Source organism: Nomascus leucogenys, chromosome 8 (assembly GCF_006542625.1).
Source record: "Nomascus leucogenys isolate Asia chromosome 8, Asia_NLE_v1, whole genome shotgun sequence".
In the NCBI taxonomy this organism is placed as follows: Eukaryota; Metazoa; Chordata; class Mammalia; order Primates; family Hylobatidae; genus Nomascus; species Nomascus leucogenys.
This window is the reverse complement of record NC_044388.1, coordinates 44,249,847-44,277,206: the sequence shown is the minus strand read 5'-3', so window position 1 is coordinate 44,277,206 and position 27,360 is coordinate 44,249,847. Positions and strand designations below refer to the sequence as shown.

At 33.5% G+C, this 27,360-nt stretch overlaps 1 protein-coding gene across 1 annotated transcript in view; it reads right to left on the bottom strand.

Annotated features, from left to right (window-relative positions):
• Positions 1–512: 512 nt before the first annotated feature.
• LOC100607962 (disintegrin and metalloproteinase domain-containing protein 5) overlaps positions 513–27,360 on the bottom strand; it is a 104,816-nt gene continuing 77,968 nt past the window's right edge. The window contains exons 15-20 of the mRNA XM_030818371.1: positions 23,877–23,967; positions 23,028–23,259; positions 9,184–9,270; positions 8,459–8,573; positions 1,907–2,069; positions 513–567 (exon numbers count right to left, since the gene is read on the bottom strand). Of these exons, the coding sequence (XP_030674231.1) occupies positions 513–567; positions 1,907–2,069; positions 8,459–8,573; positions 9,184–9,270; positions 23,028–23,259; positions 23,877–23,967 (743 nt within the window). The remainder of the gene's footprint in view (positions 568–1,906; positions 2,070–8,458; positions 8,574–9,183; positions 9,271–23,027; positions 23,260–23,876; positions 23,968–27,360) is intronic.

Genomic DNA, 27,360 nt, shown 5'->3' with positions numbered 1-27,360 from the left:
GGCACTATTCACAATAGCAAAGACTTGGAACCAACCCAAATGTCCATCAATGATAGACACATATCTCTCATTGATGGACATATACACCATGGAATACTATGCAGCCATAAAAAATGATGAGTTCATGTCCTTTGTAGGGACATGGATGAAGCTGGAAACCATCATTCTCAGCAAACTATCACGAGGACCATATGTTCTCACTCATAGGTGAGAATTGAACAATGAGAACACCTGGACACAGGAAGGGGAACATCACACACCAGGGCCTGTCATGGGGTGGGGGGAGGGGGGAGGGATAGCATTAGGAGATATACCACATGTAAATGATGAGTTAATGGGTGCAGCACACCAACATGGCACATGGATACATATGCAACAAACCTGCACATTGTGCACATGTACCCTAGAACTTAAAGTATAATTTAAAAAAATATATATATATATTTTTTTAAGTGCTCCTAAGCAATGATCAAAACTTACAGTGCAAAATGATTCAACACATAGTTCTACACTCACCTTTCACTGAGGGATGACTTGCTGTTACTGCTGCTTTCTTCTGACATAGAGCTATAAAATCGATAAACTTTGTTTTAAAGTGAGGAAAATTGTAATTCTTGAATAATTAAATAACTGAATGAAAACTGTTCTTCAAAGAAACAGCGATTCAAATAAATGAAAGGTCTCCTTTTAACAACTTAAACAGGTACCGTTTCAATATTAGAACAAATGCCATCAGTTACCTCAGTCTGGTAATTGAGTCTTCTCATTCTCATTCTACATTTAATCAAGAATTTATGTTTGTAAACCCACATTTATATAGGCGGGTCCCCTTATTTTATGATATCACTAATTCCTCAGTTCCAATAAGCCAAACCATAAAGTAGCACTAAAAAATTTTAAATACTTTTTCTTTACAGCTCAATATATTTCTTTCTCTCTCTCAGAAAATATAAACATGTTTTATCTTTGCATCAGTTCTCGGAGGGTAAAACTAGATGTAAACATATCTGTGATGAAATATTGTAAATTATGAATAAGGGGCTCAATATGATGTTTAAAAATTTGTGCAACTGATTACAGATAGCATGATGATTTCACTCATTAAATTGATGTACTCAAAATTTTAGTTATATTGAAAAGCTATTATTATCTCCCATTCTGTAGAGTTATAGAGAATAATCTTAAGTAAATAGAGATTAAATCACTTACTCACGGTATCACAGTGTTACTTGCAAGATTTATAACCTAAAACGAGGTTTCCTGAAGCTAAGTGTAATTCTCTTCCTACATGGTGGTGCCTCCTGTCTCTTTAACCTGACGTTATTAACGACACATGTAGTTTCTAATTAAGAAATGATTTTACAAATCAGCTATATCTATATTTAGAAAAATAAGTATTGTCAAAATAGGTTTATAGATATTATCTCTAATTGAGAGAGGTGTTCTAATAAGGATTTTATCACTGGCCTGAGAATCTGTATCTAATAAATTTAGTTTTTGGAAGTTCCCTTGAAATGCAGTGTCATATAATTCTAATGGAGCTCATAGGTGATATGACTGTATGGACAGGGTTGGTGAACTAAGAGGCTAAATAAGCCTCTAAAATTCCCCTGGCAGCCATATCTGCTCTTACCATGATACTAGTGGTAAACTGTGGTTTTAGTAATTTGTAAGATGAGAAAAAATATCAAAACAAATAACAAAGGGCATCAAACCATTTTCAAAATGTCTCCCTGAGCCTCTCTTTATATTGCCTTACCTACAGTTGGAGATTATTCCTCATGAAACATAAATACATTTTTCTTGTCTTTCTTAATGTAATAAGAGTAAATATATGAATATATATATATTTTTACATATATATGTGTATATATATATATGTTTACATATATATGTACATACATACCTGTCACTTTCAGTTTCCCCTCTATAGCATAGCTCTCTCAATTTTTTCCGTTTTATTAAAATGGCAGTAGTAATAAGAAGCACAGGTAGAGAAATGTAGAAAATGAGTTGAAACCGTTGTTTTTGAAAAGTGGCATGTCTTCCCTCCTCCATGTAACTTTTCTCTGGAATGAAAAATAGCAATTTTAAGTTACGTCAGAGATTTTATTATCCCAATGAAAAGGAGAAGATATCATTACCAACATCATTTCCAAACATCAAACATTTCTTTCATATATATAAAGTGAATATAATAAAAACAAAAACACTAAACTAATGTACCAAATGGGATGTTACTAGTGTTTTATTGATGATTTTTGAGTTCTCAACCTTCTACCATATGATGAACTAATATCTTATTCTATCAGTTTCTCTGGAGAACCCTGATTAATACAGATTTTGGTACCAAGATATGAGGTGCTGCTCTAACAAATACCTAAAAATATAGCAGTGGCTTTGGACTGGGTAATGGGTAGAGGTTGGAATCATTTTAAGGTGTAAACTAAAAAAAGCCTAGATTGCAATAAAGGACTGTTGATAGAAATATAGATATTAAAGGTGATTCTGGTGAGGGCACTGAGAGAAAAGAGAACGCCTACCTCTTTTCAGAGAATACATACATAATCGTGAACGGAATGTTGGGAGAAATATGAATATTAAAGGTGCTTCTAGTGAGGTCTTAGACAGAAGTAAAGCAACATGTTATTGGACAATGAAGGAAAAGTCATTCCTGTTAAAAAGTGGCAAAGACTTGGCTAATTTGTGTTCTAAAGTTTTGTGAAAGATAGAGTTTGCAAGCTGACGTTGGATAAAAGCTGAGGTGACCCCTAGGCAAAATGTTCAAGATATGGCCTGAGTCCTCCTGACTGCTTATGGTAAAATGAAAGAGAGGAGAGATGGATTAAAGAAGTAATTGAAATAATTGTTAACCAGAAATTCTCAGCCTATCCATATTTCCCAAAATCAGAAAAAGTGTTCTGGAGAGAATACTAAGGGTGTGGCTAGAAAATCATTTGATAAAGAGATTATGGATGTGAATAATGGATTTAATCAGCCACCTCAGCAGAAATCAGAAACATAAGACAATACCGGCATAGATGGAATTATACTGGCAGAGACATTGCCAGTTGGAAATGAAGGAAAAAGAATGGGACAAAAGGGCTATTTTGCTATGAGCATGCTTTATCTTTCAAGAAAAGTAAGGAATAATTGCGCCATTGACTCAAAGATTATCGAGGTGCCACAGACCAAAGGATCAAGGCTGCATTCTCTTTGGTTATAGAGGGTGGAGCCTCCTTTTTAATTTCAGTGGACCAGGTTGCCCTAGCCCAGTGCCTTATGGGTGGGACATTGTAAAGATAGTATGAACAGGGGAGGCTCCCAAGCCAAGGGAGTGGGGCTGCCACCTAGGATAGTGGAAGTAATGCACCACCTCAGTGAGCCTGGAAGGAAGAACATTAAGCCAAATAGGATTTGGATAGGATTTAATTTACATCTCAGTTCATATGGGAGATTAAAGATAAAGCAATTGAAGTGTCTGGTGTGCAGTGTATGGCCAACTCTCAAGCCTAAGATACAATGGAACTTGCACTGCTAGGTTTTGGAATTTCTTGAAACGCATCACCTCTTCCTTCCTTCTAATTTCTCCCTTTTGGAATGGGAATGTCTGTCCTATGCTTATTTCACCACTATATTTTTGAAACAGGGCCAGGCGCAGTGGCTTATACCTGTAATCCCAGCACTTTGGGAGGCCCAGGCAGGCGGGTCAGGAGGTCAGGATATCAAGACCATCCTGGCTAACACAGTGAAACCCTGTCTCTACTAAAAATACAAAAAATTAGCCGGGCGTGGTGGTGGGTGCCTGTAGTCCCAGCTACTCGGGAGGCTGAGGCAGGAGAATGGCGTGAACCTGGGAGGTGGAGCTTGCAGTGAGCAGAGATCGCGCCACTGCACTCCAGCCTGGGCAACAGAGTGAGACTCCATCTCAAAATAAATAAATAAATAAATAAAATATATTTTGGAAACACATAATTTGTCTGGTTTTACGTGTTCACAGTTGGGGAGAAATTTTGTCTCAAGATAAGTCACATCTCAAATGTTACCCATTCCTGATTTAGATGCTATTCAGATGAACTTTCTACTTAAAATTGATGCTGGAATGGCTTAAGGCTTTTGGGACTCTTGGGATGGGATGAATTTTTTTTGCATGTAAGAAGAACATGAATTTGGGGAACACAGAGTGGAATTTTATGGACAGAATTGTGTCCCCCTAAATACATATGTTTAAGCCTCAACCCCCAATGTGATGATATTTGGAGATGAGGACTTTGAGAAATAATTAGGGTTAAATGAGGTAATACGTGTGGGGTCCTAATCTGATGGGATTGTTGTCTTCATAAAAAGAGGAGGAGAGACCAGAATGCATGTGCTCCCTCCCTCCCTCTCTCTCTTTCTGTCTCTCTCTCTATCTCTCTCTCTCTCCATTCACAGAATTATTGTTGAAAAGATGTGGCAAAATTACTATTAACTGCAGTTTACATCATTTCAAAAATGTTCATCCCCAAAAATAAACAAATAGACTTCTCAATATAGTGATAATCCATTGATAAAACTTATGCACAAGTATCAGTAGATTTTCTACATGTAACAAGTAATGTTGAAATACAATGACAGAAAATATCTCCCAACAACCAATTTTTAACAAAACCATGCCCTTTTTAAAAATGATAAATTTCTGATCTATAAGATCCTATTATACCTATACGGGGATGAAAGAGACAAAAAGATACCACTTTATACCCATCAGGATGGCTACAATCAGAAAAAAAAAAAAAAAGAAAATAACAAGTATTGACAAGGGTGTGGAGAAATTGAAACAGAAAATAACTTGTACACTGCTAGTGGGGATGTAAAACAAAGTCGCTGCTGGAAAATAGTATGGTGATTCCTCAAAACATTTAGAAATATAATCACCATATGATACAGCAAGTTCACTTCTGGACGTATACACAAAATAATTGAAAACAGTCTTGAGATATTTGTAAGCCCATAGTCACAGAAACATTTTTCACGATAGCCCAAACGTGGAAGAAACCCAAGTATCCATTGACAGATGAACGGCTAAACAAAATGTGGTATATACATACAATAAAATGTTATTCAACCTTTAAAAGAAATGAAATTCTGACACACACTACAATATGTGTGAAACTTAAGGACATCAGGCTTAGTGAAAAAAGCCAGGCTTTTTCAAAAAAGACAAACAGCATGATTCATTCCATTTATGTGTTCCTGAAGTTGTCAAATTCAGAGACAGAAAATAGAGTAATAGTTAGCAGGGCCTGGGAAGAGGAGGAATGAGAGCTCATTGTTTAATTGATTTACAGTTTTGGCTTTGCAGCACGGAAAGAGCTCTGCAGAGGGATGATGTTGCACAACAATGTACTTAATGTCGTGGAATTATACACTTAAGCATTCAGATGGTAAATTTTATGAGTATTGTACAACACTTAAGTGTGTGTGTGTGTGTGTTTGCATGCGTAAGTTATAAAAGGTCAAACAAACCCATAGAATACAGAGACAAAGGTGATGAAATAGTTATTCACAGAAAAATTATAAATTTCCTATCACCATCAAGTAACTGGGAAGGCCCATAACATTAAAGAAATGTAAGTAGAATGTAATTTTTTCTGGTCTATGAGCTTGTCAAATATTAAAAGGGTTAATAATAACCTCTGAAAATCAGGAATGTATATAGTATTATTAATGGTCATCTCTGAGGGTTAGGATAAAATGAAAAACTATGGAAAGGAAAATCATAAAGTGAGATTAAAATATAGTCTTTATAATTTTATATACTAAGTAGACAATTAGGCAAAAATATATGTGAATTTAGACTCCAGCATATTCAAAAAGCAGATAGTCATACATATAAGCACACACATATTAAATTATGTACATATTTTTATATGATGATATCTATATACATAGTGCTGTAAAACAGATTATAAGTTCCTTGAAAATATTCATGAAATAGTAACAAAAGTCAATAGTGTTTTTGGCTTACAATTAAGGCAATCACAAAATCCATAATTTGACAATTTTTCTGGGTCATATTATGTCAACACAAATCAGTGATATTAAAAGTAAGCAGAATGAGGATAATGAAATAAACCTGGACTCATTTAGATGACCTTTGCAACCCAAACCCTTTATGTCCTAAAATGCATTCAGGATCACAAGTGTTTCTCCCACACTGAGTCCAGGCTTTATTGGGGAAAGCCCAAGGCCTCCTTGACTGGGTACAGGGCCTCCAAAGGGACTACATGGGGACAAAACATACAGCCAACTAACATATCAGCCCAGGTCCTTCAGGTAGACCTGTAAGCCCCAGCATGGAAGAGATGAAAGAAGAGCCCGCGGCAGCTGGCTAAAGGAAACTAGTTGGGTTAGAAGGTTTTCTCTGACTGCAGGCTCATGTGCTGTGACCTGGACTTCCATCTGGACTTAAGAGTGGTAGGCCTAGGATATCAATCATACAGCTTTGCCTAGAACTTTTCCTAGTTGTAGTACTGAAAGTCTTACATACTAGTGAATCTGTCACTGGGATAGAAAAATTTCTGGTTGGCAACTAGTGTGGAAGGTTGCAGGGAAAAGAACAAAATATAAAATATTAATATAAAACAAAATATAAAAGATGAAAACATAGGGACTAAAAGCAACACCGTTTTAGTGTCAAATGACTAATTCACCAATTATCCATCTTCTATAGTTGCTATTGCTGCTTTCTTTTCTTTTTCTTCCCATTACTGCTGATGTTGGCAACCACAATCTGTGTGTTCACTCTGATTAATGTAACTTAAGTGTGCAATTTAAAGGTATCAAAAGCATCAGTGTTAACAGTCCATCTTTGACTTATACTACAGAATAACTGTTGTGCTTTGTAACAAGATAGCACAGGTATAATTTTTCAAATTGAGAATATTGTAACTGTGTTTTCTAAGAACTTGGATAATGAAAATTAGAATAATTATAATACAAACACCAGCATGACCCAGATATCACAGATAAGGAGGCTAAATGACTGTATTATTATTATTATTATTATTATTGAGTTGGAGTCTCACTCTGTCACCTAGTCTGGAGTGTAGTGGCATGCCCTCAGCTCACTGCAACCTCCACCTCCCAAGTTCAAGCAATTAGCTAATTTATGTTCTTTCTTTTAAAGTCTTACACTTATGTACCTTCAGGATATATAATAATATAGGCTGAAAATTTTAAATAAAAGTAGAAATTTAAATAAAAATAAAAATAAAAATTTAAATGCCCAGTAAAGGATTTTTAAAGAGTTAAATTGCTGTATTATAGGACTTTCTGTTTCTCAATGTAAACTACTGTTTACTGAAAATACATAATTCAAATAAACATCTATTTTTCATGTTATCATGTGAAAATAATATACGCGTATAGTTTTAGGTTATAGGCTAAATTATTATGGGAATTTTTTGTCTGATACATAGTTTGATGTGGCTTTGTATTGTCTCTTTAAAAAGTCGATCAACCTAGGTATGCGTTTATGTAGCATCCAAGCTACAGATAAGTCTGCCCCAAAGTTTCAGGACTTTCTTGCAAGGTCCTAAAAGAGATGGGGGTAGAGGCCTGGCCAACATGGTGAAACCCCATCTCTACTGAAAATACAAAAATAAGCCAGGCATGGTGGTGGGCACCTGTAATCCCAGCTATTTGGGAGGCTGAGGCTGGAGAATTGCTTGAACCCAGGAGGCGGAGGTTGCAGTGAGCGGAGATCGTGCCATTGCACTCCAGCCTGGGCAACAAGAGCGAAACTCCGTCTCACACACAAAAAAAGAGAGAGATGGGGGGTAGAGTTCATGGCCCATCTATGCTCCCAGTTATTTTGGGTAGGCTCATACCTTCTAGAACCAGGGTATGCCCTTCACCTCCAGTTGACCCCAACTCATCCAGCCTGATTAATCTCAAAATGCTACTCAGGAACATCAGGACAGAATTAGAAGGAGCAAATTTCCAAAGATTAGCATGGAGCCCTTACAGTGCATGAGAAAGATAACAAATTATAAGTGAATAGGAAGAAAAGACAGCCTGAAAGATTCTAGGGGCATTAATATAATAATGACTATACTGACACTATTATAAAATCTAGTTTATAGGAGTTTATATAAATATAGTAAATATAAATATAATAGTAAATATAAATATAGGAGATAATCCAAAGTGAACAGTTTAAATTAACTGGTCAAATTTTACACACCAAAATTTTTACTTTTAAAACTGCCTACCATTGGCCATACTTTTTCTCAGTAAACAATGTCCATGCTGATATAGAAAGAACAGTACAAACTTGCACTGCCAAAATTTTTTAAATCTTACAAATAAAATAAAAGCATGTTGACATTACTTGCTTTGTAATCTGGCTTGAAACCTATAATTTACTATCTTACATACTGTACATAATTAATACAATTTTAAGAACACTAACCAGTTGGTGGTACTAAGTGTCCATCATCAGTACTTCCAAATGCTCCTTGCTTTGGTTTGCAGTAAGGAGGATTATATCCCTTTTCACAATGGCAATGGTTAAAATTGTTGCAAACCTTAAATAATAAAAAAAGGAATAATTTTGATGGAGACTAATGAATAATCTATACTTACTCCACAGAGTATCTCATTCTAGAGAATTTATCTAAATAGATAAATTTGTCAAATTTTCCCTTGCTAATGTTCATACTATGCAAAGCACATCTAGCTTTTGTTGTCAAATCAAATTTTTTCTAAAAAATTCTTTTAACTCCTCCCATAGCCAGGCTCAAATACCTCAAATTATCAGTAACCTGTCACTAATTATAACCTACTTGCTAGCTGACAGCCCAGACTCTAAATTAACTTGCAGCACTAGCAAGAAAATTCTAATGGTCTTTATTTACCAGTTTCTATCTTCTATTGCTTATAGCACATCCTCCTCACATATCCATCAAACATTTAATACATCCAGAATCATCTTAAATGTTTTCTCTTTGTCTTCTCTAATAAATAGCTTGATAAGTTTCTTAAGAAGACAAAATTGAGGTTATAAATTATAGACTGTTAAATGACACCAAATGACATAAAAACGGCAAACAAAAGAAGTCATTTATTTTTTTTAAATCCTCAAATTGTTTGATTGTTAAAAGCAAGTTGTTTAAAATAAACATTGCAGATACTTACTCCATGACGATTACAATGATCAGAAGCATTACACAATTTAAAATTCATCAGGAATCTAACATGTTTACAACGCGTTTTGAAACAATACTAAAAACAAAGCAAAAAAAGTACAAAATAAAATCAGTCAAAAAATCAGATTTTGTGCATGGCCAACACATTTAAAAGTTCAAGAAAATACTAGAATTCATATTATCAAAAATTTGCACTAAAAAGCTGTAAGTGTTCAGTGGAAAACAAAAAATTGTGACTACACTGAAGTAAACATGAAATAAACTATGTACTTTCAGTTTGTAAAGATGTAATCATATATAAGAAGCCAGAGGTGTTATTTTCTTTCCATTTAGTACCAGAAGTCAACTTAGATAAATTACTGGAAAAAATAACTTGATTAGTCCTTTGAGTTCAAGAATTATCTGAAGAACATTTTAAAATATACCCATGTGTGGGCTCCCCTTGAGAGCATTATATCAAAAACTCTGGGGAGAGGATCCAATTGTTTCTCAGGAGCAGCCAGGTTTGAGAACTATTGAGCAGAGAAGTGAGATCTTAAAATCATGAGTATGAGCAGCAAAGGAAGATAGTTTACTATTCCATATGACAAAATACAAAGAAAGAGGGAAGAAAGGACAACAGGTATTATATGAGGTATTATATGAGGTAACAGGACAATGGGAAACTCCCCTTGGTGAGACGGATAAAAGGCCTTCTAAGAAAGAAAAGTTTCATGGGTGAATTTAAATTTTTCTAATTTATGACATACATTTATGTGATCTTCTTTAATTATCAAAAAACTGTCACTAAATTCACCATGCTGTGAAAGAGTTTTATACTTGGAGTGAGTTTTGTCTTTGGGTCATAATAATGACTATATGCAGAAACAGGAGAGTCAGGACTCTGTAATAGAGGTTTGAGCTAATATCATTTAGATTTCAAGGGTAAGGGAGGCTTCAGATCATATTTGTATTCCATATGTTTCAAAATGAGCAAGAAGTAACAGGGACTCTGTTTTTTTTATGTGCTATTTATTATCAAAATGTTACTAAAGAGAAATAAATTTGTATTTAGCAAGTCTACTCAGAAGCTCTCTCTCAAAAGCAGTATGTTAATTTAACTTCACATAGTATCTTTTTGACTTAAATCAATTAGAATATTAAAATCTATTAAATATGTTGTTGATTTGTAGAATATTACATGTTTCCAATAATATTGCATAAGTATATTGTGCTATATTAATTGTTAATGTTGTTTTCATATTTTAGTATGTTATATAAATAATAATAATGTGCATTATATTATAGTAGAACATAATAGTCTAATAATAGTCAGTTTAATTAAAGTATTCATCTACCAATCAGGAAAAAATCAGAGTCCATTATAAAAAGTAAAAACCAACATACATTTGGCTTTTCTATTGAAACAATAAACACAATTCAAAAAATGTTATCACAAAAACCATGCTAATGAAGAAAAATTTTTGCTCACATAATATCTTACTCAGCCAAAACTATTATTCATTTGAGATCTTCAGCTCTTGTCTACAGATTTACTCACTAATAATGTATGCAAAATTACTAGATTATATGTCGGAACATCAAAAAATTTACGCATAAAAATTACTAAAATGTTATATTACTCTTAAAAGAGGTGTGAAGATGATTAATAACATATACTGCTGAACTTGTAAATAAATAGGGAAAATGGAGAATTGCATAACTTTTCAATATTCTATTTAAACATTCTTTAAGAGGCCCACCTAAGGTTTACCTAAAGATTTAATCATTTGAGTGAAAATTCATACCACGTAAAGACATTACCAGGTGAATGGGTAGAACAAAAAGGAGAGATGGAAACATAATAAATATATTAACACAGGACGCTTGTTTGAATGTGCAGGTCTGAGACCCCTTTCTCTATCCAGAGACATAAGGAAAACTGTGGGAGTGAGAAAATTGGGACCTAATGAAGAACTCCACCACACCTCTCCCCTACAGAGAGACATGCTGGCCTGAGGAATCTCCTATCCTTCTAGGAGGCACCAGCAAAGACCATGGAGAGCCCCAGTGGCAATAGGTAAACGAAGCCAACCAAATAACATTATAAAGGCTCTAAACATTGAACTGCCTTTGGAACAGCCCACAAAAGAAGGCCAAGACCTAAACAAGATCACTTCCTGCTAAAACAGTGCTTTATATTTGACACAGAGTCTCCTAACAGAATAAACACAATTTCTGGATGCAACTAAGTCATTCCAAGAGCTTAGAAAATCACAACTTGAATGATAAAAGACAACCAACTGATATCAGAACCAAGATGATTCAGATGATGGGATTACATGACAAGGATTGTAAAGCAGCTATTATTAAAAAAATCAATAATCAATTACAAATCTTCTTGAAACAAACAAAAAAATACAAAAATCTTAGCAAAGGAACAGGTGATATAAAAATAAACCAAATGGGAATTATAGAATGAAAAAATACAATAACCTAAATTTTAAAAAAAAGCCAAGTGACTGAGCTCAAATCAGTAAACTTGAAATAGCAAAGAAACATTTATCAAAAATCTTGGAACACCACAAAGGAAGAAAAAAACAAGGAAAGGAAGATGAGTAAATAAAATGGACTATCCACTTCTTTATAGGTTTTTAAAATTATAGTTAATGATTGAAACAAAAATTATAACACCACCAATGATACTTAAATGTAGGGAAGGTAAATACAACTAAAATGGGAGTGAGGTTGTTTTCTCATTTCACTCAAAGTGACAGAATGTTTACAGTAGTAGCCTCTTTAGGCCACATACATATATCATAAAACCTTGAGCAGCCACTATGAAAACTACACAGAGATGGCTGACTTAGAAACACTATAACTGGATCAAGATAGCATCCTAAAACAATGTTTAAATCACCCATTGAAAGTCAAGAAAAGAGAAAAATAAGAATGGGAACCAGAGGAAACAAATAATGAAATAACATACTTAGGCAACAACATTATACCAACCAAAACACATGCCACACTGTATTAAAGGCATGACTCAACTATGTGATGCTTTTAAAAACTCACCCCAAATTCAATGGCAGAGATAGATTTAAATAGAAAGGACAGAAAAAATATATCATTCAAACATTTATCCATAAAAGCAGGAGTAGCTATATTTACATCTGATATAGTAGACTTCCGAGCAAAGAAAATTACTAAAGACAAATGAAGACATTATGTCATGATATGATAATCATTCCAACAATAATACACAATTATCCTAAATGTCTACACTGCAAACCACAAAGCCTCCATACATGAGGCAAAAAGTAATAGCACTGAAAGGAAAATAAACAAATCCACAATTGCAGTTGGATATTTTGACATCTTTGTCTCAGCAATTTACAGAAATTATACAGAAAGTCAGCAGATATACAGGAATCTGAATAAAACAGGATTTAATTGACGCATATACAGGTCACTACAACCAGTATCAACAGAATATACATTTCTACAAGTGCCTATGGAATATGCAGCAAGATATATCATATTCCTTATCATAAAGAAAACCTCAACAAGTTTTTAAAAATTAAAATTATGAGAACATGATAATGATAAAATCAAACCTGAAATCAATAAAAGAAATACAACAGGAAAATCTCTAAATATGTTGAAATTAAACAATACATTTATAAATAATTCATGTATCAAATAACCCTCAAAGAAACTAAAAAAATACATAGAATCAAAAGAAAACAAAAATATACATTAAAATATGTAGGATGCAGCTACAACAGTTCTCAAAGGGAGATTTATAAGACCAAATGCTATAAATGAGAAGAAGCCTCAAAGCAATCATTGAAGTTACCACTTCAAGAAACTGGAAGAAAGGAAGAAGAAATTAAACTCCAAGCAAAAGAAAGTAAACGATAATAAAAGCAGAAAACAATGAAATTGATTGCAAGTTCTATATGAAATTAAAAGCTGGAAAATAATAAAGAAAACCATTATAACAAACAGTGGAGTCTTTAAAAATTTTGTATGAAATTAATAAATTTTTAGCAAGACTAAGAAAACCAATGAAACAAAAAGCAGGTTCTTTGAAAATTTTTTATGAAATTAATAACTTTAGCAAGACTGAGAAGTTAAAAAAAGAAGACACAAATCACCAATATCAGAAATGAGATAGAGGATATCACTGCAGATCTTGCAGCCATTACACAGAATTATAAAGAAATACTATGAACAACTTTACATTTATAAATTCAGGAACTGTGAGGAAATTGACCAATTTCTAGGAAACCATGAACAACCAAAAATCACCAAGAAACAGCTTATAATCTGAAGACCATTACAACAATTGAAGAAATTGAATTCATAGTTTAAAACCTCCTAAAAAATGAAATTTCCAAGCCCAAATGATTTCACTAGAGAATTCTATCAACAGTTAAAGAAAAAAATTAACATACATTTTACACAATCTCTTTCCAAAAATAGAAGAGTGAAAAACAGTTTTCAATTAATTTTATAATGCCATATAAAATGACCAAAATCAGATAAACACATTGCAACAAAAAAAAAAAACTACAGACCAATACCCTTCATGAATTTGGTTACAAAGATTATTCAACAAAATATTAGCAAACTAAATGCAACAATGTATAAAAAATTTATACACAATGACCAAGTGATATTAATACCAAGTATGTAATGCTGGTTCTACATTCAAAAATTGATTAATGTAATCCAACATTCAATAAACTAAAGAAGAAAACTCATGTGACCACATCAATCGACACACAAAAAGCATTTGACAAAATTCAAGACACAAGTATAATAAAAAGCTTCAATAAGTTAGCAGTAGAACATGGTTAGCTCAACTTAAGGGGCATCTGCAAAAAAAAAAAAAAAAAAAGCCCTACATCTAACATCACACTTAGTGATGAAAGACTTAATACATTCCTCTTAGATTAGGAAAAAGTCAGGGACATCCTCTCAACACTCTTATTCAACATCATACTGTAAGTTCTAACCACTGCAGTAAAGCAAGAAAAAGAAATAAAACATACACAGACTTAAAAGGAAAAAATAAAATGGTCTCTATTTCCAAATTATTTTCTACATAAAAAAAATCCCAAGAAGTCCACAATCAAACTCCTACAACTAATTTAACACAGGACAGTTGCAGGATAAAAGATCCACACCCAAAATTCAATAAGAAATGGGGAAAGGACTCTCTATCTAATAAATGGTTCTGGGATAGCTGGTTAGCCAAATGCAGAAGAATGAAACTGGACCCCTACCTTTCACAATATACAAAAATTAACTACTGAAGATGCATTCAAAACTTAAACCTAAAACCCGAAACTATAACAATTCCTGAAGAAAGTCTAGGAAACAACCCTTCTGGACAAAAAATTTAGGATTAAAACCCCAAATAGAACTTGGGACTAAAACTCCAAAAGCAAATGCAACAAAATAGATAGATAGGATTTAATTAAACTAAAAAAGTGTCTACATAGCAAAAAAATAACAACAGAGTAAACAGACAACCTACAGACTGGGAGAAAATATTTGCAAACTATGCATCCAACTAAGAACTGATATCCAGAATCCACCAGGAACACAACAACTCAACTGAAAAGCAAATAATCCCAGTAATAAGTGGGCAAAGAACATGAACAGACATCTCTCAAAAGAAGACATACGAGTGGCTAGCAAACATATGATAAAATCCTGAGCATCACCAAAGATCAGAGAAATGTAATTTAAAATTATGATGATGCCCCATCTCACACTAGTCAGAATGGCTATTTTTTTTTTTTTTTTTTTTTTTTTTTTTTTTTTTTTTTGAGAGGGAGTCTCACTCTGTCACCCAGGCTGGAGCTCAGCAGCGCAATCTCTGCTCACTGCAAGCTCCACCTCCTGGGTTCATGCCATTCCCCTGCCTCAGCCTCCCGAGTAGCTCCTGCCACCAGGCCCGGCTAATATTTTTGTATCTTTTTTCTTTTTTTTTTTATTATTATTACACTTTAAGTTTTAGGGTACATGTGTAAAATGTGCAGGTTTGTTGCATATGTATACATGTGCCATGTTGGTGTGCTGCACCCATTAACTCATCATTTAGCATTAGGTATATCTCCTAATGCTGTCCCTCCCCTCTCCCCCCACCCCACAACAGTCCCCGGAGTATGATGTTCCCCTTCCTGTGTCCATGTGTTCTCATTGTTCAATTCCCACCTATAAGTGAGAACATGTGATGTTTGGTTTTTTGTCCTTGCGATAGTTTACTGAGAATGATGGTTTCCAGTTTCATCCATGTCCCTACAAACAACATGAACTCATCATTTTTTATGGCTGCATAGTATTCCATGGTGCATATGTGCCACATTTTCTTAATCCAGTCTATCATTGTTGGACGTTTGGGTTGGTTCCAAGTCTTTGCTATTGTGAATAGTGCCGCAATAAACATACGTGTGCATGTGTCTTTATAGCAGCATGATTTATAGTCCTTTGGGTATACACCCAGTAATGGGATGGCTGGGTCAAATGGTATTTCTAGTTCTAGATCCCTGAGGAATCACCACACTGACTTCCACAATGGTTGAACTAGTTTACAGTCCCACCAACAGTGTACAAGTGTTCCTATTTCTCCACATCCTCTCCAGCACCTGTTGTTTCCTGACTTTTTAATGATGGCCATTCTAACTGGTGTGAGATGGTATCTCATTGTGGTTTTGATTTGCATTTCTCTGATGGCCAGTGATGATGAGCATTTTTTCATGTGTTTTTTGGCTGCATAAATGTCTTCCTTTGAGAAGTGTCTGTTCATGTCCTTCGCCCACTTTTTGATGGGGTTGTTTGTTTTTTTCTTGTAAATTTGTTTGAGTTCATTGTAGATTCTGGATATTAGCCCTTTGTCAGATGAGTAGGTTGCAAAAATTTTCTCCCATTCTGTAGGTTGCCTGTTCACTCTGATGGTAGTTTCTTTTTCTGTGCAGGAGCTGTTTAGTTTAGTTAGATCCCATTTGTCAATTTTGGCTTTTGTTGCCATTGCTTTTGATGTTTTAGACCTGAAGTCCTTGCCCACGCCTATGTCCTGAATGGTATTGCCTAGGTTTTCTTCTAGGGTTTTTATGGTTTTAGGTCTAACATGTAAGTCTTTAATCCATCTTGAATTAATTTTTGTATAAGGTGTAAGGAAGGGATCCAGTTTCAGCTTTCTACATATGGCTAGCCAGTTTTCCCAGCACCATTTATTAAATAGGGAATCCTTTCCCCATTTCTTGTTTTTGTCAGGTTTGCCAAAGATCAGATAGTTGTAGATATGCGGCATCATTTCTGAGGGCTCTGTTCTGTTCCATTGATCTATGTCTCTGTTGTGGTACCAGTACCATGCTGTTTTGGTTACTGTAGCCTTGTAGTATAGTTTGAAGTCAGGTAGCATGATGCCTCCAGCTTTGTTCTTTTGGCTTAGGATTGACTTGGCGATGCGAGCTCTTTTTTGGTTCCATATGAACTTTAAAGTAGTTTTTTCCAATTCTGTGAAGAAAGTCATTGGTAGCTTGATGGGGATGGCATTGAATCTATAAATTACTTTGGGCAGTATGGCCATTTTCACAATATTGATTCTTCCAACCCATGAGCATGGAATGTTCTTCCATTTGTTTGTATCCTCTTTTATTTCATTGAGCAGTGGTTTGTAGTTCTCCTTGAAGAGGTCCTTCATGTCCCTTGTAAGCTGGATTCCTAGGTATTTTATTCTCTTTGAAGCAATTGTGAATGGGAGTTCACTCATGATTTGGCTCTCTGTTTGTCTGTTATGGTGTGCAAGAATGCTTGTGATTTTTGTACATTGATTTTGTATCCTGAGACTTTGCTGAAGTTGCTTATCAGCTTGAGGAGATTTTGGGCTGATACAATGGGGTTTTCTAGATATACAATCGTGTCATCTGCAAACAAGGACAGTTTGACTTCCTCTTTTCCGAATTGAATATCCTTTATTTCCTTCTCCTGCCTGATTGCCCTGGCCAGAACTTCCAACACTATGTTGAATAGGAGTGGTGAGAGAGGGCATCCCTGTCTTGTGCCAGTTTTCAAAGGGAATGCTTCCAGTTTTTGCCCATTCAGTATGATATTGGCTGTGGGTTTGTCATAGATAGCTCTTATTATTTTGAGATATGTCCCATCAATACCTAATTTATTGAGAGTTTTTAGCATGAAGGGTTGTTGAATTTTGTCAAAGGCCTTTTTTGCATCTATTGAGATAATCATGTGGTTTTTGTCTTTGGTTCTGTTTATATGCTGGATTACATTTATTGATTTGTGTATTTTGAACCAGCCTTGCATCCCAGGGAGGAAGCCCACTTGATCATGGTGGATAAGCTTTTTGATGTGCTGCTGGATTCGGTTTGCCAGTATTTTATTGAGGATTTTTGCATCAATGTTCATCAAGGATATTGGTCTGAAATTCTCTTTTTGGTTGTGTCTCTGCCAGGCTTTGGTATCAGGAGGATGCTGGCCTCATAAAATGTGTTAGGGAGGATTCCCTCTTTTTCTATTGGTTGGAATAGTTTCAGAAGGAATGGTACCAGTTCCTCCTTGTACCTCTGGTAGAATTTGGCTGTGAATCCATCAGGTCCCGGACTCTTTTTGGTTGGTAAGTTATTGATTATTGCCACAATTTCAGAGCCTGTTATTGGTCTATTCAGAGATTCAACTTCTTCCTGGTTTAGTCTTGGGAGGGTGTATTTGTTGAGGAATTTATCCATTTCTTCTAGATTTTCTAGTTTATTTGCATAGAGGTGTTTGTAGTATTCTCTGATGGCTAGTAGATTGTATTTCTGTGGGATCGGTGGTGATATCCCCTTTATCATTTTTTATTGCGTCTATTTGATTCTTCTCTCTTTTCTTCTTTATTAGTCTTGCTAGTGGTCTATCAATTTTGTTGATCTTTTCAAAAAACCAGCTCCTGGATTCATTAATTTTTTGAAGGGTTTTTTGTGTCTCTATTTCCTTCAGTTCTGCTCTGATTTTAGTTATTTCTTGCCTTCTGCTAGCTTTTGAATGTGTTTGCTCTTGCTTTTCTAGTTCTTTTAATTGTGATGTTAGGGTGTCAATTTTGGATCTTTCCTGCTTTCTTTTGTTGGCATTTAGTGCTGTAAATTTCCCTCTACACACTGCTTTGAATGTGTCCCAGAGATTCTGGTATGTTGTGTCTTTGTTCTCGTTTGTTTCAAAGAATATCTTTATTTCTGCCTTCATTTCATTATGAAGCCAGTAGTCATTCAGGAGCAGGTTGTTCAGTTTCCATGTAGTTGAGCGGTTTCGAGTGAGTTTCTTAATCCTGAGTTCTATTTTTGTATTTTTAATAGAGATGGGGTTTCACCATGTTTGCCAGGATAGTCTCGATCTCCTGACCTCGTGATCCACCCTCCTCAGCCTCCCAAAGTGCTGGGATTACAGGTGTGAGCCACCGTGCCAGACCTCAGAATGGCTATTCTTAAAAAGTCTAAAAACAACAGATGTTGGTGAGGATGTGGATAAAAGGTAACACTTATAGATAATAACATATATGTGAAGAAAAGGTAACACATATACATAATTCATGTGGAGAAAAGGTAATACACATATATAATTCATGTATAAAGGTAACAGATATATAATTCATTTATTATATAATATATAATTAATTATATAAATATATAATATATAATAAATGAATTATCTAGATATATAAATACCTTTATATATCTAGATATATATCTTTATCTTTTACATATAAATATCTTTTATAAATATCTTTATATATCTAGATATATAATTCATTTATTATATATAAGAATTCATTATATATAATAAATTATATTAATTATACAATATAAAATATATAATAAATGCATTTATCATATAGTATAATTAAATGAATTTATGTTATATATTATTTATGTATTTATATTATATACATTACTGTGTAGTAATTCATGTATTATATATCTACATATCTAGGTATATAATTAATTTATTATATATGATTTATATATGAATTTATTATATATGAATTATGTAATTCATTTATTATGTATGAATATAATGTATTATATTATATTAATGTATAATATATTATATATTAATATATAAAGATATATAATACATGAATTATGACATAGCAATAAAAATAATTAAATCATGTCCCATGCAGTACAGCAACATGGATAAAGGTAGACACCACTATCATAGATGAACTAACTCAGAAACTGAAAATCAAATACCATGTGTTTTCACCTGTAAGTGGAAGCTAAAAAATGGGTACACATGGACATAAAGATGGAAATAATAAGCACCAGGAACCCCAAAAGTGGGGAAAAATCAGGGGGTTAGAGTTGAAAAATAACTGACTGGGGACAATGTTCATTATTCAGGTGACAGGCACATTAGATGTCAAAACCTCACCAATACCTGCACATGTACCTCCATGAATATATAAAAATTTTAAAGTAAATTATTTAATGTATCAAAAAATTTAGAATAATAATTTCTAATAAAAAAATAAATTAAAATTTTGGAAAAATAATCTAAATAAAACTGTAAACTTCACAAAGCTATAGAAATTAAACAAAACACTCTTAAGGAGCCAGTGGATCAAAGAAGGAATCACTAAGGAAATTAGAAAATACTTACAAACAAATAGAAATATAAACGCAATATTCCAAAACTTATGGAATTCAGTGAAAGAAGTTCTAGTGGGAAAATTTATTAGTATAAATGCTTGCAATAAAAAAGAAGAGAAACTTAAAATCAACAACCTAACTTTACAACTTAAGGAAATAGAAAAATAAATGAATAAATAAACTAAATTCTAGCAGAAGGAAGGAAATAAAGATTAAAGTGGAGATAAAATACAGAGTAAAACAATAAACTTAATGAAACCAAAAATTGGTTCTTCGAAAAGATGAACAAAATTGACAAACCTTTATGTAGGTGTACTAATAAAGACAGAAAACTCAAATTACTAAAGTCAGGAATATAAATGAGAACATTATTACCAATTCTACAGAAATAGAAAGGATTATAAGAATACCAAGACCAATTGTTTACCAATGAACTGTATTAGCTTGATAAAACTGACAAATTCCTAGAAATACAAAACCTGTCAACACTATGAAGAACTTAAAAACCTGAACAGACTCTTAACTCATAAGGAGATTTAATTAACAATTTAATTAATTAATTAATCATAAGCCTTCCTATGAAGAAAATTTGTGGACACAATGCCTTCAAATATGTAAAGAAGAATTAACACCAGTTCTTCTCAAATGTTTCCAAAAACATGAAGAAGAGGAAATATCTTCTAACTCATTTTATAAGGCTAACATTATCCTGATATCAAAGCCAGACAAATATACTACGAAGAAAAAATACAGACCAATGACCATTATGAACATAGATGCAGAATCCTCAGTAAAATGCTAGCAAACTGTGCTATATTAGGAGTATACACTATGACCAATTGAGATTTCTGGAATGCAAGGATGGTTCAATGTATGTTAACTGATCAATGTAATAACAACATTAATAGAATGGAGAAAAAATGATCATCTTAATTGATAAAGAAAAGGCATTTAACAAAATTCAACACCTTTCATGACACAAACACTCAAAGTACACTCAGTCATGAGGTAGAAGGAAACTACCTCAACATGATAAAAATCCGTATATAAAACCCACAGCTGACATTATACTTAATGATAAGACTTTAAAGCTTTTCCTCTAAAATCAGGAACAGGGCAAGGATACTTCCTTTCACCACTTCTCTTCAACATTGTACTGGAAGTTCTAGCCAGAAATGTTAGGCAAGAAAAAGAAATAGAAGGCATCCAAATTGGAAAGGAACAATTACAACTTTTCTGTTTCCAGAGGACATAATTTTATAGGTAGAAAACTCTAAGGATTACACAAAACTGTTAGAATTAACGATGTATTCAGCAAAGTGGCAAAACACAAAATCAACATACAAAAACTGTTTTCGTTTCTATACAGTAACAATGAACACTCTGAAAGGGATATTATGAATACATTTCCATTTATGATAGCATCAAAAAGTACTTAAAACAAAGTACTTAAGAATTAATTTAACAAAGCAGTTTAGGATGTCCATACTATTCAAAGTGATCTACAGATTCAATATAATTACTATAAAAATCCCAATGATTTTTTTGCAGAAATGGAAAAATTTACACTAAAATTCATATAAAATCCCAAGGAACCCCAAAAACAATCTTGAAAAGGAAGAACAAAGCTAAAAGAGTCACATTTCCTAATTTCAAAACTTACTAGGAAGCTACAGGAAAGAAAACAGTGTGGTGCTGGCATAAAGGCTAATATATTACCAATGGAATAGAATAAATAGCCCATAAACAAATGCTTGCATATATGGTTAAGAGATACTACTGAATTTTTACAAGGGTGCTGAGACCATTCAATGGAGAGAGGACAGTCTTTTCAACAAATGGTGCTGGAGAAACTAGATGTCCACATGCAAAGGAATAAAACTGAACCCTTACCTAACACCACATACAAAAATGAACTTGAAATGGATCCTACAGGTAAACATAAGACCTTAAAACTATAATATTCTTAGAATAAAATATAGGGCAAAAGCTTCATAATATTGATTTGGCCAGTCATTTATTGGATATGACACCAAAAGTACATGCAACCAAAGAAAAAATAGACTAATTGGATTTCATAATTGTTTTTAAATTGTTCATTAAAAGACACTATCAACAGAGTAAAAAGACAACTCAAAGAATGAAAGAAAATATTTTAAAATCATATCATAAGAGAGTAATATCCAAAATATATAGAGAATTCCTAAAACCCAACAACAAAAAAAGATGATTTAAAAATTGGAATAGCATTTAAACAGACATTTCCCTAAAGAAGATATACAAATGGTCAATAAGCACATGAAAAGATGCTCAAAATCACAAATCATTAGGGAAATGCAAATCAAAATTACAGTGAGATACCACTTCACACTCATTAGGATGGCTACTATCAAAAAAAAAAAAAAAACCAGAAAGTAAGTGTTGGTGAAGACGTGGAGAAACTGGAATCATTTATGCATAGCTAGTAGAAATGTAAAATGGTATAGCCACTGTGGAAGACAGTGGAGCATTTCCTCAAAAATTTAAAAATAGAACTACCATGTGATCCAGCAATTCTACTTCCAGGTATATACCCCCAGAAATTGAAAGCACAGCTTTGAAGATATATTTATACTGCTATGATTATAGTGGCATTGTTTATAATAGCTAAAACATGGAATGATTCCAAATGTTCATCAACAGATGAATAGATAAACAAAGTGCAGAATGTACTTACAACAGAATAGTAGTCAGCTTTAAAAATGAAGGAAATTTTAACATACTACAGTATAGCTGAAACTTGAGGGCCTTATGCTAAGTGAAATAAGCCAGTCACATAAAGAAAAATACTATATTATTCCTCTTATGTGAGATACCTATAATAGTCAAATTTATAGAGTCAGAAAGTAGAATGGTGGTTTTTCAGGGGATCAGGGGAGGTAGGAATGGGGAGTTATTGTTTAATGAAATGAGTTTCAGTTTTACAAAATGAAAAGATTTATGAAGATAGAGGGTAGTGATGGTTTTACAGCATTATGAATGTATATAATACCACTGAATTGTACACTTAAAAAGGTTAAAATGGTAATTTTTATATTACATGCATTTTACCACAAGAAAAAATGGAAGAAAATGCATTGATTAATACATTGTCAAAATGAGTATAACCAGAAAAATAATTTTAAAACACTTTAATTTGTGTAGTTCTAATTACCATATCAGGACCACACACAGAACCATCTTGTACAAATGTTTCATCTCTGTCTTCAACTGAATAATATGATGTGACTGAAATATGTGAATTTACTGGAGGTGGCGTTCTCCTTGGTAGGTATGTAGACACACATGTTTGGTCTCGTACATGTGCATAAATCACAGATAAATTTGGACGTGATATTAAGTCTCTGTGTTCCCATGTACAGACTAATTTTCCACATAGAATATGTCTAGAAGCACAAGGAAGAAAAAAATTACCTTATTGTTTACTGAGATAACACAGGTTGCTGATATAGTGAAATTTTTAAAAAGTGATTTACTAATTTAAATCCAAATTTCAACAATTTTCTCTCAGTACATATTTTTTTGCACAATGACTTATGATTCTTTTTTGTTTCATGAGGCAATCTGGCAAGTGAAAAACTAACGGTTTTTACACTATGACAGCTGTGATCTGTTCCACAATAGCTGCTGAAATTTGAGAAAATGATCTCTGGTCTTCAGTTTTTTCAATAGTAAATGGGATAAGTACTTCTTATACACATTTGATGTATATAAATTGTATATTTATAACCTATATTATAAATATATAATATATATAAGCTGCATAGCAATGTCTAGCACATCACAACAATAAACAGGGGCCATTTTTATGGTCATTGTTTTAACATTATAGGCGCTGAACACACATTCTTGTAGGCAGTGGATAATATTGTCCCGCTCAAATTATGTAATGAAGAAAACCTGATCCCCAACATTCGATTTTACTGCATATAATATATTTCCTAGGATTTTAGCAATCTCTAACCTACATTCCAAACAGATTTATAATTTTCTAAATACATACTGAAAAAGACAATATGCAGTGCCACAGTTTCCAAAATTGTCTCCTCTGGTATTAATTTCATCATAACAGAAAATCGGAGCACCTCTTGAACCTATGAACAACAACAAAAACTTAAGTAATTACAATACAGAATTTAAGTTATATTAAAGAAATGATAGACTCAATCTGGAAACTATAATGTGATCCGTAAGAAAGTTTATAATTACCCAGGACTAAAGTTTCTGGGGGCAGAGCTAGGATTAAAAAACAAACTCCTTTTTATAAGCCTAGAAGACTTTCTTCTGCAGCAAACAGAAAACAAACAACATTATTAGAATGCTTCTGTATTGTTAGACAAATAAGCAACTGTCGCCCTATTTCCTATAAATTATTTACTTCCTGCCTTACTTCCCTACCCGTTGTGAAAATGCTGTTTACTCTTATTCCAAATGAAACAGTAGAAAAATAGTATCTGTCGTGCAATAATGATGACAAACACAAAGAACACCTCATCTAACTCTCCTTGCTCCACACTAGAGTCGTCATCCATTATTAGATTATTAGATCCTAATAATTATTATTACATCCTAATAATCACTAAATAAAAATTGTTGAATTTTAAAATTAGAAAGAATATCAATGTTCATCTATTTCAGTCCTTTATATATTTAGTTATGTCTAATTTTAAAATTATGAAAAATTCAAACATCTATAATAACTGTTCTATTACTTTGACTTAGTAGTTTAGAGGCAGCTTACATTGATCATGTTAGTCATATGTAATCAAAATAGAGATCATTTGTTGTTACCACTATTAATTGACGAGAGAGCTCTCTTCAATAATTTCACAGACTTTCATACTTGGAGAACATGATCTGTAAATTTCACTCTGTTAAGGAGCACAATCCATACATGTATAAGGTGCTACAGAACAATAATGCTTCAACAATAGTATATATTAAGGCTTTTCTGAGTATCCACCTTACTTTTCTCATGGTTTAAATCAGCATCTCAAAATATAAAGTTTCCTTCCAGATCTACCTTCATCCAAAGTAGGCTATCTCCGAACTGTACTTATTTGGACTTTTCAAGCTATCTCTATATATTTATCTATTCCATTGGCTAAAAGGAAGTATAAAATTTTTAAGGAAAACTTCACTATCCTATTTTATCACCTGGCCATAATTTGTCAGCCAAAGGAAGAACCTTGTCTGAAATAGTCAAAAGATTGTTGACTATTCATAATTATCCAAAAGAAACTTCTGAAAGACATTATAAATTTAAGGATGTCCAGGATTAAATGGCTAAATACACAATTGGTTCCCAATTTTATGCAATACTAAGTTCCACACATGATTTTACTTTTTCAAACATTTCAGAATATCTTTCAGTGAACTGAGAGGTAAAAGATGCCTGCAGGACCCCAAAGCAGCCTTCACATCTTTATTGTGTTTTCCAGGTTATCATAAATGTTAGTGTCTATGTGTTCATTAAAGGTCAAGTCATATTATAGGAATATTTCCCTAACTGCCCAGTGCTCATCAAAGCTCCATCACCTGTTTACAGTCTGTTTCTTAAATCCAGAGCAACTGTAACTTTAGATAAATTAGTTGAAGCATCCTCAGACCTTCTGTAAGGATTACATTTAAATTTTATAGTGCTATATACTAAATCGGCCTGAACATAGATGCTGAAAACCCTGAACATATTTTATTAGTTGATTAAATAATCATGAAATATCGTTTATTTCTCCTTCTCACACAACTATTCAATAATCCAGCAAATCTTTTACACGTCCCTGGTAAGTATGCTTCTATGATTTGGAAAATATCTACGCCCAGAGCCAATCTTTGTGACACTTTCATAAGAATATTGATCCAATATGGTTTTTGATAAATCATATCTTAAAAATTGAAAAAGAAACATTACCAGGTTAGTTTTGCAAAAACTGTTCATACTTTAGTATGGAATATAATCCTTTTTCAGAGTCTTAATCAGCATAAGTAGTCAAACTTCTGTCCCTCTCTAGAGAAGGAGGTCTCAATGCAGCATGTCAGACATAAATCTTTGTTGTAGAGGCTATCCTGTGTATTATAAAGCATTTAGCAGCATCCCTGACCTGTACTCACTAGAAACCAAGATTCACCCCATCCAAGCTGGGACAACCAAAAGTGTCTCCAGGCATCCTGCCTAGTGGGCAGAGGCCACGGACGCTGCCAAATATCCTACAATGCACAGGAGAAGCATTCTCTGCCCCCACTTCTCACAATAAAATATGATCTGGCCTAAATTATCACTAGTGCTGAGGTTGAGAAACCCTTATATAACTGTTGGATTAGCACTTAACATTTGTCTAGATGATATACAACTCAACTTCGTCATAAAGCCCTCTAATAATATATGGAACTTTACAACTAATGAGACTTTCAGCCTTATTGAGGGCAAACATAACCAGAAACCAAATAACAACAAAGGTAATAACATCATTTTATATTATACCTACAATAGGAAGTTTCTGCATCTGCAGAGATAACAATGAAGAGGAGCATGCTGTAGGGGCCAGACATTTCCAAAAACAAAACTTAGTAAAGAGCTTAGAAAAAGGTGGTAACCAGTTGAGGTGTTTTTCCTTCACTGGTTTGATTTTTTTGAAAAAAAAAAAAAAAAAAAAATACTTAACCTCGTTCTTTTACCATAGATCTACAGATTTCCCTATTTCAAATGCTATTGCTTGATAAATAAGCTATGTCTTTCAATATGACAACTTCATTAGTATATTTTGTCCAGAAACCAACAATTTGGGGGTGCACAATGATTTGTATTAGGCCTGTGGTATAAGAATTCTTATTGTCTGTTTCCTACAAATAGCCTACAGATTTTACCATGCAAAACTAATGCCTATTTCAGAATTATATCAAACCCTGCTCAAGGATCATTTTAGCCGACGATGGCAGGTCATAGATGACCTAGTCAAATAATTGGATATTGGTAGGGCACACGTGTCATAATCTAATAATGATACTACCTTATATTTACTGAGTACAGTCATGAGTTGCTTAATGACAAGGATATGTTCTGAGCAATGTATCCATTGTTGTGTGAACCTCATACAGTGTACTTCAACAAACCTAGATGGTATAGCCTGCTACACACCTAGGCTATATGGTGTAGCCTATTGTTCCTAGGCTGCAAACCCGTATAGCATGTTATTGTACAAAGAATTGGATTTAATATGTGTTGAAATACAGCTACCATTGAGGGTAAATTTTCATCAGCTTCTATTGCCCTCAGGAGGCTAGCAAAGTGAGATTGTTTTTCAAAAATAAGTACAAAAACTAACTGGTAGTCAAGTGCAGAATTATCGCGTCCTAGATGCATTAACACATGCTCACTAGAAGTGGACATACATTATTTTAAAATCAAGATGCTTTAGAAGTCATGCTTGCCTTCCAAAAAAAAAAAATTTTTACTTTTTGGGACAAATACCCCTGTACTCCCACAGTTC